The 14,601-nt window shown below is 32.7% G+C and overlaps 2 protein-coding genes across 4 annotated transcripts; both read right to left on the bottom strand.

Annotated features, from left to right (window-relative positions):
- Positions 1-2,563: 2,563 nt before the first annotated feature.
- Positions 2,564-3,780, bottom strand: LOC105129382 (transcription factor HEC2-like). 2 transcript variants are annotated; one of them, XM_011031420.1, is made up of 2 exons: positions 2,844-3,780; positions 2,564-2,813 (listed from the first exon to the last, which is right to left on the bottom strand). In XM_011031420.1, exons 1-2 carry the CDS (start codon positions 3,532-3,534, stop codon positions 2,737-2,739), a joined length of 768 nt encoding a protein of 255 aa, XP_011029722.1. In that variant the 5' UTR covers positions 3,535-3,780; the 3' UTR covers positions 2,564-2,736. The 2 variants fall into 2 exon arrangements, with proteins under 2 accessions (XP_011029722.1, XP_011029716.1); XM_011031414.1 differs by having other exon boundaries at positions 2,564-3,780.
- A 6,506-nt stretch (positions 3,781-10,286) lies between these two features.
- RID3 (Transducin/WD40 repeat-like superfamily protein) lies at positions 10,287-14,063 on the bottom strand. 2 transcript variants are annotated; one of them, XM_011031402.1, is made up of 9 exons: positions 13,754-14,063; positions 13,547-13,660; positions 13,275-13,408; positions 13,046-13,193; positions 12,022-12,221; positions 11,351-11,478; positions 10,979-11,223; positions 10,647-10,810; positions 10,287-10,562 (listed from the first exon to the last, which is right to left on the bottom strand). In XM_011031402.1, coding segments are annotated over exons 1-9 (1,356 nt in total). In that variant the 5' UTR covers positions 13,976-14,063; the 3' UTR covers positions 10,287-10,561. The 2 variants fall into 2 exon arrangements, with proteins under 2 accessions (XP_011029704.1, XP_011029696.1); XM_011031394.1 differs by having other exon boundaries at positions 10,561-10,593; positions 10,645-10,810.
- Between the last annotated feature and the right edge of the window lie 538 nt (positions 14,064-14,601).

The raw sequence follows: 14,601 nt of genomic DNA, 5'->3' as shown, positions 1-14,601 counted from the left end.
TAACGGTGAATTAATAGTTACAGTCAAGGATGCTTGTACTTATCTACAACTCGAACAGCAGCTGAGAACTAAGAATCTAGCCAAAATATATGTGGAAATCAGACGTGGAGTGCCAAGTTGGAGAAAATGTCCACATAAATTGAACATGTCAGGCAGTTTGAGTTTCACGTGTCAAGGTGTTGGTGAACAACCACGTCATCATCTTTGCCACGTTTTAAAAACAAAGCCCATCGCTTTGTCAGATCTTCACGTGGATTTCACGTGCATCCTCCGTGATCAAAAATCAAAATCCCCCTCTTCCTTTCTCTATTTTCGTGCTGTCATTTCCAATGAAACACAAACATGCTTTCTCATTCTTAAACAACGCTATCTGGATAATAATTTTTTTAAAAAAAAACTATACTATACGCAATAGTTAAACTGTAGTTTATTTCAAAATCTTCATTATTTTTTTTAAATTTCATGGTACGAATAATGTTATTAAACCTGATTTTATTATATTGATGAACCCAATTGATTTGATAATTTTAAAAATAAAATAATATTATTCTTACAAACAAAATCTCAAAAAAATATTTGTTTGGATTAAATTAGATGAACCGTTAATTTCTTTACTAGAGTCTTAGATATGGGTATTTAAAAATATTGTTATGATTGTTTTTTATTTAAAAATATATTAAAATGATATTTTCTTTTTATATTAGCTTATCAAAATAATTTAGAGACACCGAAAAATTATTAATTTAAAGTGAAGAAAAAAATAAGATAATTTTAATTTTTTTTAAATATTTTAAAACATAAAAACAAACAAGTTCATAAATAAATTAGATATAATTTAATATGTTTGGATATAAATACTTTTTGGGTATACCAAACAATGATATAAATTTTTACTGTATATTTTGTAATACAATTCAATTACTTTTATAAAAATATATTCAATATAAATTATCAAGTTTATTTTTTTCTAGATTTTTTAAAATATTTTTTATTTCTTTAGATATAGTTTTTAAAATAGTTTCAAACACAATACAAATATATTATTAATTGCATCCTCAATACAATATTAGAAATTTACACTAATTCGTTTTTTGGTACTATATATGGTTAAATAGGACTTTTGAAGCAATTTGTCTACACTCAAATCACAGTCATATTTCTTGTAAATTAACTCCAAAGTAAGTGTGTATTTGGATTTTTCAAAAGTATTTTTTTTTATAGAAAACATATTAAAATAATATATATTTTTAGATTTTGTTTTATTAACATATCAAAGTCATTAAAGATATTAAAAAATCAATTATATTTTTTAAATAAAATATACTTTTAATAATGTAATTATACGAGGAAATAAATAACCAAACCTGTCTTTAAATCTATTTATAAATAATTTTATATGCATCTGCCGAAGTTGGAGGAGACATATTTTGCAACTATTACAACTCAAGATTTGGAAACCCAACCCCAACACCGACCGCCCCCCCGAGCTTGCACCAGATCTGCGATCAATGGGGCTTTCCCTTTTTCAAGATTGTCCCATTGTACTAGCGCCGAACGTGGGTTGCAAAGATTTTCAAGGGCCAAGTGTCCCAAAATGACTGAAAAAGTAGGTAATTCTGACGCTTTTTTTATATGATAATATGAGCGTATTAATAAAATAAAAAGTGACCCAAAAAAGTTGAAAGTTCTTTTAAAGAAAAATTAAATTAATATATTATAAAAAAAATAAGAAGAAACAAATAAAAACATAAAAGAAAAAAAAATTCAAAATAATTATTTGTATTTGTCCACATTCAAACACGAACTATACTACGAACAAAATCGCTAATAGCTGACATTCGTTAATAGCTGAAATTAGATTAATTACAAATAAAATCGTAGTTCTTATGTCCGACCAAGTGGGGAACAATTGGTCTATCTGCAAAGAATCCATTATATATATATATATATATATATATATCCAAGAATAAGAAATATTCCGCCAGTTTAAGGAAAAACTTATGCTAGTAATTACCATCCTAAATTTAATTTGAAAACAGTGAAGATAATATAAAATAAATCTATCCAATACCTTTTTGGAATCTCTAGAATTATTTTGGAGTAATTTTTTTATCTTTATAAAAAAGAAAAGAAAAAGAGAAACATGTCTCATCTACATCATCTTGCATCCTCTTCTCCAAGATATTAATGACAAAAGAAGTACTGTAGTGCATTCATCCACCAGCACTTATTATTTTCCTTTCCTAGTTTCCCACATAGAGCAGCACACACACACACATATAGCGTGAGTGTTCCTTCTCCAATGCGAGATACTATGAGAGTGTTCCTTCTCCAATGCGAGATACTATCATTGCAATTGTGTCAATATTAATACCAATGTCACATTTCATCAGATCCATCATTTTCTGTTGTTAGAATTATACGCGATCTTGAGTGCCACGGAATCATCACAAAATAAGGAGGCCTCTAGGCATATGCAAGGGAAAGATATTTAATAGAGAAAAAGGAAAGCAAGACAAAGATTGACATGCTCACCTAAGAATTTGAACAGCTGGGCATCGTATTCAGAGATTGTAATTATTGACGTCAATACAACAAGGATTGCAGGGCCTAAAGATTTGAAGATAGAACAAATAGCCATGCATAAAAGCTAGCTCTTTACAACCCCACAAGCTAACATCACTATTCACTAGAAAAATGCATTTATAAATCCAGCTCACCCACTGCCCCCATGAGCTAAGCATCTCCATAATGCTGAACATTTTGATGATGATGATGATGAGCAGGCTGTTGGTGATATTCTTTCCCCACTGGAAGGTAACTTCCACTAGTCATTGCCACAGGAAATCCGATCCCAGTTGTTGCTGTTGGCCTATTAGCTTGAGCTCTCTCAAGTGACTGCACTTGGTTCTTCAAGAACTTAACATAATGAATAGCCTCATCTAACATAGAGGCAGTGTCCATTTTAGTCCCTCCAGGGACTAGTCTTTGAAGTATCCTTATTCTCTCTCTTATCCTTTCTCTTCTATGGCGTGCAGCAACACTTTGTGGATCTTTTGATATCTTCACGTTCCTACGTTTTGGTGGCTTCACTGACTCAGGGTCTATGTGAATTGGCTGCATGGCTGCAATTCGAAATATCATCTCCCTCATTGCCGCCATTGAATTCTTCTTTCGTGATGGTGTAGCATAATCATTTGCAGTGCCTGGTAATTCACCAAGACCTCTCCATCTTGACGTAGATGGATTGGAAAAGAAAGCTCGCGGGGATTGGTCTTGAATTGGGCTATTATTGCTATTAAAAGATAGAGTGGATGGTAGGTTCATAAACGGAGGTAAGTTAGCGATGTGTGGGTTATCAGTATTGAAATGCGGGACGGAGCTATCACTTACACTGGCATCAAGAAACTGATCAGTTGGTGATAAATGATCAGCAACAACGTTAGAGGCACCGTAGAACTCAGGAAACCTGTCAATCATCATCATCATCTCCATCTGATCCTCTGTTGCAGACTTTAACAGGTCAATTTCCATGGCTTATATATGATTGACCAGCACTCTCTTTCCTAAAAAAGTCAGAGAGAGAGAGAATACTTTGAGGGAAAGGAAGAAAAAAACGAGAAACTATTTAAGGGGGCTGTGGAGATAACTGAGAAGCTGATGAGAGACAGGGATGGGACAGATAAAAGAGAAGACTATGAGTTTTATCAGAATTTGCTGTGAAGAAAGGAAGAAATGTAAGAGTATGGAGAGAAGAAATGAAAGTGAAAAATTAAATAAAAAAAGTGATGATATCGGGAACCGACTATCAAACCAGTGTGCAAGAATATATACAACAAGTTGCTCGATATATATATATATATTCTGTAAATAATTCTTACTCAATTATTCTTTGCACCTTTGTTATCTCAAAGTTGGGGAGCTTTTGTTTCTTCTTCTTCTTGTTTTCTCTCTCTCCGTTATTGAATACGTCATCTATGTAACAATTTGATCATAAATATTAAATTCTATAATAATTAAGTTATAGTTATTAATATTTACATTATAAGATAAATATATATATATAAAAAGAGAGAACTAGGGTGACAAGATTATAATTTTCCATCCAAGTTTGTGTTCTTATTAAATCTTCACCTCCAGGAACCACTTAACCAAGTATGTATTGCTACCTCATTTTGATTTGCGCAACTCCAAAAGATCAGGGACAAACGTTATAAATTTGTCGATACTAAATGTAAAACATTGAACGTTATAGATCATAATTTAATTTATCAGTCATCAAGTTAACTTAAATTTATTATTTTTATGTAAAATAATATTATTTTAAAGTTTTTATAAATCATATTTAAAGGATCAACTAGTATCACTTGAATTAGGTTGATCAATGTTAAATATTAATTTAAATTAAAATTTAATTTAAATTAGATTTTAAATTACTTAATATTTAATGCATTAATCTATTGGCATATCCAGTTTGTGTGTTTGATATTATGGTATAACATGTTTTTTTAATGTTTTTTAATTGAAAATATATTAAAATAATATATCTTATTTTTTACTATTTACATCAATATAATGATTCAAAAATACCTATAAAAATTAATTTTATTTAAAAAAATAATAATTTAAAAAACAGGTAAGAAAGCAAAATCAAACACCGTCTTAAGAATAACAATGAGCTAATTTGCCATAAATAGGAAGTTGAAAAGGAGTAACTTAAACTGCTTGGTCTTTCCTTGCTATGAAGGGTTCAGATCTACCAACTGTTTGCAGCAGAGAGTGCCATAAGTGCTTTTGATGGTGCATGAATGATTACGAGTACTATGCCACACACGACGACTATATTATTACATTACATTACATTCAGCGGTAACGGTTAAGGTCTCTCTTCTTATTATTACTTTGCCTTAAAATTCACTTTCAAAAACCCTAGCACCAATTAATTAAAATTAAATCCGCGACTATTATAAATAAATAAAAAAACCCTTAAACCCCACTCACATGACAGGTGTCAGAAATCTCACCAGACTCCTTTAAATGAGACACTCTTCCCGGTTGGCGGTGAGAATCCAGTGCCGTTGGATGTATTGGCGATCAATGCAAACGCGACAATGGTCCACTTGGAAAGACCGACTGCATTATCCTGATAATACAACATCGACTCCCTAAATTAATCTCCTCCTCTCATTGAAACGGGAACGCCTTTCGAGACGGATCAGGTTCTGCTGTAACCTCCCACCTCATCAGCTTCATGTGCTGGAGGTGCCCAACGACCTTTACAATGGCGGTGAATTAGCTTTACAACGATGAGAGGGCAACTTTAAGCCCTAAGTTATCCATTTCTTTCCTAACTTTTTTTTTTAATTTAATTATGATGAGTATTCGTAAATCAATTTATATATAAATCAAGATTGAAAGTAGATATACAAATTGATTTACCCTCTACATTGCCTAACTTTTTTTATTTTTGAACAAGCATAAAGACGTAGATATACCCTCTACATGGCCTAGCATATTTAAGAGAGTTTTTTTTAATTATATTACTTACACTATAATAACAGTCATTGCCTTTTTATTGCCTCTTTATATACATAGATTCACACGCACACAAAGAAATCCTTAAAGTAAAAATAGTAGAGGTAATGGATATAATTTTTTAATGGGCTTAATCTATTTTTAATTTGGTACTGATTTGTTAACTTTAAAAAATATTTTGTTTTTAATAATGAATATGCTGCATGTATGTGATATTTTTTATAATAAATATTCAATATCAAATCTTTTTTTTAAAAAAAAGATGACACAAACCAAGTCATATCTGAATTTGATGTTAAAATATATAATAATTAGTTTTGTGATATGAAATATATATCTCTAACCATACATCGAATTAAATAGAATTGAAAAATATATTATTTTAAATGGTAAAAATTACCAGATAAATTTTGTTAAATCTAGCAAACTAAATCTTCTTGTAATGTTTGAGACATATCTAAAATTACATATAGAATTGTATTGCGACTCAAGTTGGGCTAGGAGCTAGACATTTCAAGTTTTTCAATCATATATGGTAGTATCACAAATTCATCTAGATGAGAGAGAACAACATATTTAAAGTCAGAAATTTGTCAAGAATTTATGAAAATTAAAGATTTGGGTTACATGAAAAAAATTTTAGCATGAAGATTTTGTCTTTTATTTATTTATTTAATTTTAAATAATAATTTTTAATTTGAATTTATTCTACCCATTATAGACATTATTTATGAGTTTATTTTATTATTGAACTTATATTAGTTGATTACTAGTTTAAACCTATTAATTTGCAACCCTAAAAGAATCCTTTAACATTAGTTAGAGGAGACTATATTATTTTTTACAAATTTGAGTATCAAGTTGAAGAATAAATATGATTTTTTATTTGTTTGTGGCAAAATAACCATTTTTTATAAGGATAAAAATTAATTATATATTAATTTATTAAAGATTAACTGGTTTCATAGTGTCATTCATATACTTAAAGTTCTTGGATATAAGGTAATCTTTGAATCCAAATTTTTTTTTAATATTTTTGATTCTTAAGTATATGGTTATCTCTAGTACAAGGTTATATTAAATCTAATTTTTAGTTTTTTGGGTTGTTGTCTTTTTTGTTAGAAATTAATTGACCATGTAGTCAAAATATTCCCATCACTTAGCTTTCTAAATTAAAAACAAGGAGAAGTACGATTGTAATTACTATAAATCCTAAGTGTGATCAAAACTAAAAAAAAACTTAGTTATAATCTCATCAAGATACTTCTATGTTATTCGGTACTTTCTCTATTTGGGCACCTCTTAAAAACTGAAACTACGGAGCCGGTGCTCTTTTCTAATACTTAATTGAGTAGATAATCCATTGTTTAATTACTTATAAAAAAAACGTGTTATGAGACCTTAATGATATGACTATAAACAACACATCATGTGAATTAATGTACCATTTCTGATGTAATTTAACATTGATTTGTAAAATAAAGCGGGGGAGTTAAGATGATGTATTACTTAACAAAATAGTGCTCAATTTTGTTGCCAAAAAGAAACATTGTTATTGGAAGATGGCTAATTCTTAGTGATTAGGAAAGCATGTGAAACTATCTACAAAGAGGCAGCACCATGCCGACAAGCATCCATATTTCAAGGTTTAATTAGGGTTTTTCTCGCTTCAATATGGAAATTATCCTTTCAAATCAATATTGTATAACCTGAAATAGATGGTTAACTTGAATAATTGTTGACTTGAGACCTGACTCAAATTGGGTTTTAAAATAAATTGAATAGAAGTTCATCCTGTTAAATTTAATCAATTTTGTTGACAGTTAAAACTTAATTTAGTTTTTTTAAAACATTATTATTTTAATTATTTTTTAAAATCTTGAAATACTATTATTTTAAATTTATTATATTAACCCAAATTAAACCGATTAATTTACTTCACATAAGCACATTCCAGTGGAGTGTAATAGATAGTGGGGGGAAATGTCAATTCACGAAGACAAGCCTGGAAATCGAAGAAGATGAAACTCTTCGTTTTCTGTTTTACGGGTGCAGCAATCAAGAATAAAACGGAGACAACAAATTTATTGCTCCAACATGATGGCAGGTTTCTGATTTACTTCTAGCTCAGGACAATTTCCTTTCCATTTCACGTCCTAAATTTCTATCATTGTTTAATAATTTAAAAATCTTCTCATCACTTCGGTCCCAAATCGGTGGCCCTACTCTCACGGACCCGGTTTCGTCACATTATGAAATGATGGAGACGTTGATAAGGAGACATACAGGCCGGTCTGCTGAAAGTGTTAAACGGCTAGGACCACTCAGAACGACAAGCGAGGACGATTTTGGTCAGATATCTCGAGATGACAATGTTTTGATTGATTTCGGCTTACAATGATTTCCTATAATTCTTATCAATCTGTAATATAGCTTTCTGGTGTTGATTGCTGCGGAGATGGCTGTAGTTTTGTAAATGCGATGCAGGGATTAAATTATGAGTTAAATAGGTTGATTTATTTTTTATACAAAATAAATTAACATACTTGAGTTAATTTTTTTTTTTAAATCCAACCTCATTTAAATCCTGGATCGTAAAAAAATCCAACCTCATTTAAATCCTGGATCGACCCGAACATTGATGCTTAGAGAAAGCCTAATTAATTACGGCGTTAATATAAATATTATGGGTAGTGTTCTAATTCCCTCTCTGTTCCAATGTGGAGTTCTTCTACAATAATTTTGATGCAACGTAATTAAGTTGAGAATCCTACCGACTAGATGACGAAACAAAAAGAAATTGCAAGAAAATGGAAGTTTAATTAAGAGAAAATTGTAACAATCTTGTAAACACAATTGTTTCTATCCTAGGTGTAAGCAATAATCATTGTAGAAGCTTTTCCGTAACATGACATTGCAAGTAAAACTCGTGAAGGTGGTCTATTGCATGGGTGCATCGATCGTGTGGATGCTCAAACCAAAGATTTAATTAGAGAACTGCATTTCTTAAATATTACGCACAACATTCAATGAAAAAAACAGTATCGTTTTAAATAGAAAAAAAAGTACACCTGATTGAATCTTATCTAGATTTTAATCAGATAATATTTGACCAATTAAGTTATTAGATTTGATCCTATCAAATCCAAGATAGTATGAAAGCAATGTGTTTACTAGAGGGATTACTAGGTATGATCATATCAATACCCAAAATGAATAGAAAATAAATCTACCTTGACCAGACCAAGCTCTGCTAGCGGGTTTAATAACTATGTGGTATAGTATTGGTTAGAACTTAGAAGAGGTTACAAAACCGAATACATGGGGGTTGAGGCGTCATCAATGGTAGAGTTATAATTTGCAGAGGTTGGTTGGCTGTGAATAGGAGGTGATAAATATATATATATAGTTTCAGTGTTGCCTGCTTTCTTTTCTGCAACACCAACACAAAACACTCTGTCACACCCACCCCGGCCTGCAGATTTCAAAGCACTGTCCAGACTCCAGGTTGCTGATCAATTACCCAACTCTTTCTCTGTGTTTCTCACTAAAATATGGAATAATTTAAAGCTTTCTTTCCTCACTAAAATAATAAATAATTGTTCAAGAAGACATGAATAAAGAGACATGCTCTCTGCAAGTAGAGGTTCGATTGGATAAAAAGAATCCAGGGAAGAGAGATTTTGTTATTGGGTTGGTCTCTTTTTTTCTTTTTTTTCACTTTGCATTATCACAGTTGCACCACCTTATCTTCTCTTCCCCACGTCCCATTCATTCACTGTGAATACATCCTTAAAATAACATCAAAACCTAATATTTTAATAATTCTTTGCTTCCCCCACTTTCTCCACCCTAGCTCCCTCTCTCATCGGGAACTGCAGGCTGGGAGTGAGAGAAGAGAATGAGCTTTTTTATGATATTAATTTTAAAAAAGATGGCCCTGCTTTTCTCTCTCTTTCTATCTACATGATTTTCAACACCAGCTTGGATCGTTTTCTTATTGCCAAATTGCTCAAATCAAACAGTCAAAGCATCTTTAGCATTTAGGGATTGTTTTGGCTTCGGCGTCAACTTTTGGTGAGCCCATTTTCACTAGCGCACGCTAGTTTTGCCTTCGATGAAAGCGTGTCGAAAGAGGGTTTCGTCGACCAGACTTTCACGCATGTAAATCTTACTTCACGGGTGTTTGCAGTTTGCATCACGAAAATACAGATGAGCTCACAAGCTGATTTTTGCCTTGCATAGTAAATCTTGGGCTTCACATTCTTATTCTTTGGGCTCTGTGCTTATTTCTTGTGATTTAATGTCTACAGGCCCACACAACGCCCGTTTGTGTCCCCGCGAAGTGATTACGGGTAAAGATGTCATTTACAGTCAATCAAAACGAACCGAGTTCTTCCTTTCTCATGGTTGATCACATTGTAACGGAACCCGGCCCGGCTAGATGAGTGGATCTAGAAATCATCTGACATGAATCCTGGATCAGATCAGACCAGATTTTGATTCGATTGATCATGTAATTAGCTTCGAAAACTCATCGATTATACCAAGTCAACCCCCAATCAAACCAATCAAAGGCCCCAAATAAGATCTAATATTTTTAAATATATATATAAATAACATCATTTTATTTTTTAAAAAATTACCTAAAACATGCCAAGCCTGAAGGTGGCGATAAGAGGACTGCTATACTTACCAACACATTTGATAAGAAAGAAAAATGTGAAGCGATTATTCATCCAGATTCAATGGAATGCCTGTAACATGATTTAAGCTCAAAATGTCAGATAAAAATGTTACCAGAAATCTCAATAATAACCCAAAACTCTAACGTTCTTTCCCCATACCTTCAGGATGACTTGCTATATTTTTATGGTCTAACACATGAAAATTTCAAAAAATAATGGACATGATAACAGAGAATTAAAAAGGAGGTTCATCGGATTAATTATCGGTAAATACACCAACAAAAACTTTGAAGCCATTCGTGCCGGAATGAGAAATACTTGTACATTCATTTTGACATCAACGAGAAATACTTGTACATTCATTTTGACATTTTTGATTGTTTTTTTAAAACAAAAAAACAAAAGGAATTTAATTTTTTATTCTAATTTGCACTTTTCACATTACCCCCCTCTAAAAGCTCGTCCACGCAAAATTCATGCAAGTTGTCATACGTTTTCTTCCACCTCTGAAGCATTTGCATAGATTGCGTGCAATCAAGCTTTAGCTTCTCCACCTCCATTTCAGCTGCAGCAGCTGAACCTTGTTGCTGGAATCAAAAGTTGTAGATCAGTTATAGAAATTCTACACTGTTGACAGACATCATTAGGGAGCTCTTTCCAAAGCAACATTCATCACAGTAGCAGTTATAGAAAAATTCAGCGCGGTGATCTACATAAAAAAAGTGAAGAATGAATATTGTTGAGCAATTAAGAACCTGGAGTTCTTTGATTTGACAATTAATCACTTGAGAGCTGATGCATGAAGCATCCAGAGGGTTATTGCAAGTAGCCTGGAGATTAACGACTGCACTAATTACTTTTTCATCCATTGTGTTAATATATTTACTGAGTGGAGGTGGTAATGATAATCCATGCCTTCTTGAAGAAGCTTGTACAGTTGATAACATTCGAGGGTTCAAGTAAGCTGGTCGCTTAAGAACATGGATATTGTTCACAGGACCTGAGATACATGTTATGTCAGATCACGACACATATAAGAAGGCATAGAATGAATGGATAAAAATTACGAACAAGTCAAAAACCATATGTAAATAAGCAAGCAGAAGTTTAGATAATTAGAACAAAACCTTTTGCATGCTTGAACACGCGAACTATGTTATGCGTTTTTGGGTCCCAAACTCTAATCATGCCATCTTCTGATCCAGAAAGCAAGACATTTCCATTTGTACTATATGCTAAGCAAGTTACACTCTTACTGTTCAGTACAAAGTATGTGTAAGTAAAGATAACAGAAAATATTTAAATGCTGATGAATGATGCTTACTACTATATAAAGATCATGCAGGAACCTTCAAAATAGCATAGGAAACCAAGTTGTTGTCTTTTGAGTTGAAAAAAATCTATGAATGTCTCTAAAATCTATGCAGAAAATACACAAGGTTCCCTAGGAGTGAAATTTAAATCTGCAGATCAATGAGAAACGTCTCTAAAATATAGCATGTTAGCAATCTCAAAGATCCAGGCCCTTGTCAAAAGCAAGAATTGGTAAATGTCATCATGAAAATGAAGGACAGCAATTGGAGAAACTGCTAATCACCATGTCTAGCCTTGCTCCACCACATAATTAAATACTATAAAGCAAGCACCTAAAATTTCAATTAACATACCAATATAAATGCAAGAGGCCGAGTTACTTGGTTGTAATGGTATGCTCAATGAAAACGTCGTAACACAAAACAGTACACGCTAGAAGATTGCCCGCATTTATGACATGGATCTTTAAGAAAAAAAGACACACCTGTGACTAGATAATGAACCAATGATATGCAACCAATGACTTTTGACAAATGAGCTATCAGCACCAAGCGCAGCAATGTGTATTTTACCATCTCTGCCACCAGCATAGAATACATGTTCACCAGGGTCCAACGTAATTGAATCAATTATTGAGGGAAACACTATATTTCTTAATAATATCCCCTTAGATAAACTCCACACCTAACACAATCCACATTGAAATGAATAAAAGGTTAGCACATATCATGAAACAAATTAGAAGCAAAATACATGCATTTAAAAAAAATTGGAAGAGTACATTGCTTGCACAAATACACACGGCTCCACAAACTACATCATAATACATACAAAGAACCAAATATGTTTCAGACGATAGAGTGCCAAGCACAGGATAATTGACAAAACCATGTGGAATTTAGTTCAGAAATAGCATGATCATAAATCAAATTGCAATGCAATTTTCTTATTTGAACAAATAAATAAATAAATAAAATACAGTCCCCGTTTAGGATTAGAGTCTTTCTGCAGAAGGAACTGGATGATCCAAGTCACTCAAAAATCATGCCAGCAAATAAAAAAATCAAAGTATATACTGATGTAAGTTCATTGAAGAAACATGTTATTTTTTCCCAAGCTGTTCCCGGGTGCAGAATTTAAAACTACTAAAGTTTAAAATCTAATTTGATTAAAATGCACCAGCCCAACACACATACTAGGATGGATCCTCTAATAACCTTTTTAAACAATCAGATATCACTATATATTGAATTCAGTTATCAAAACAAATTTCCATATCTTACAATTAATAACTCATGTCACATGATTCCATAAATAAACTTGGAACATGCGTACTAGTAAAACCAAAATAGCCAATTATAGCTCATTATATCTTGATTCAATTAAACATCTCATCAACCAATTGATTGATAGAAGTACGAATTACTGCCCAAGTTAAAGAAAATAAATTATAAATCACGTGAATTACAATTGGAAAGAAAATTGTTTTCAACAATGATCACATCAACCTTACACGTTCGATCCTCAGAAGCTGAAATTATAATTGCATTGCCTCCTCCATAACCTGTTACAATATCAGTGACGCGCAAAGTATGCTCCTGAAAGCTATGTTCGTAAAGCTGGCTTGCCTGCTCCATTTGATAATCATCAAATATCCTAACTCATATAGAAAGACTCAATTACACTCTAATTGGGAGCATCAAATAAGCATTCACATAAAAAACCAAAAGAGCGTACATGAGAAGTGGCCAGACTCGGACAGATCCATCCTCAGAACCAGAAACCAAAAGAGAATCATCTTCTGTAAAAACCAAGCAAGTGACAGCCCTGTAGTGGGCACGCCATTTCTTAAGTAATCTACCTGTCGCAACCTGAAACCCGCACGACACAAATCAATATCAACAGAACCAAATTAACAACTCTTATACAGCTAATTTCTTCAGCTGGTCAAAACAAACAAACAAGATTCAAAAGAGACTAAAAACCAGAGAGAGAGCAAGAAAACCCACCTCCCAAAAGTAAATATTCCCAGATAAACCACCTCCAACAAGATAAGTGCCTTCACTGTTAGCAACAAGCGGCTTTATTGGCTCCTCAGGAAAGCACTTAACCTCCACCTGAGGCTAATCAATGGATGGAAATAAAACATATCAGATTAAACATATTTAGAAGAGTTTTATCAAACAGTTCGTGTGCATATTAATAAAATAAGATACCCTAGACCAGGACCAGTAGAGGATGGCGCCTGAAGATGCTTTAGGGTCCTGTAACTGGGAAGAGGCGAGGAAGCGGCGGCCAACTGAAATAAGGCCGTGAGGAGGGGAGGCGCAGGATTTATAGCGAAGGTGTTCGATTCCTGTTTGGAGGTCCCAACAACCTATGCCGCCGTCGATTGAGGAGGATGCTATGACAATCTCTTCTTCCATTTTGGTGTTCATTAGGAGGATGCTACAAAACAATTACTACAAGCTTGTGGTTTTGTTAGGGTTTTAGGTTGGTGACGGTATGAGTGAACTTCCAGCTTAGCTTGTTGCGCTTCGGCCTTCAAATAATGTCCCACAATCGACAGGCAAATTTAGAAGGCCCGCTTTGCATTGCTTCATTAGTATGTACATGCAGACCTAATAGGGCCCAGGTGCTGGAAGCTAGAGGTTTCATTTAATAGGGCCTGGGCCTTGCACCACATATCAGGCATGACATTAGGTTAGTCCCTCCAATTAGAAGCGCCGAATCTCAAGTTAAATTGAAAACGATATTGACATAATAAAATTTAATTGGCCTTACATAGTTGATTGCGACCTAGGTTTAATTTTAAGGAATTTAAAAAAAAAAATTAAATAAAATTATTTGAATAAAAATAAATTTTTAAAAAATAATTAAATAAAATTATTTGAATAAAAATAATTTATCCATATTAATCTAGTGACTCGTCGCATATTCATCCAGAGATTTCTAAATAGATTTTGCAGACTATACATTAAAATATAAATTGAATTTTTGGAAGTAATATTCTTAGAAAAATTTCTTTAATTTTTGAGACTTGCTAATGAAGCCCACTTATTAG

This window comes from Populus euphratica, unplaced genomic scaffold (assembly GCF_000495115.2).
Source record: "Populus euphratica unplaced genomic scaffold, PopEup_1.0 scaffold2.1, whole genome shotgun sequence".
Lineage (NCBI taxonomy): Eukaryota > Viridiplantae > Streptophyta > Magnoliopsida > Malpighiales > Salicaceae > Populus > Populus euphratica.
This window is presented reverse-complemented; position numbering and strand designations above follow the sequence as displayed.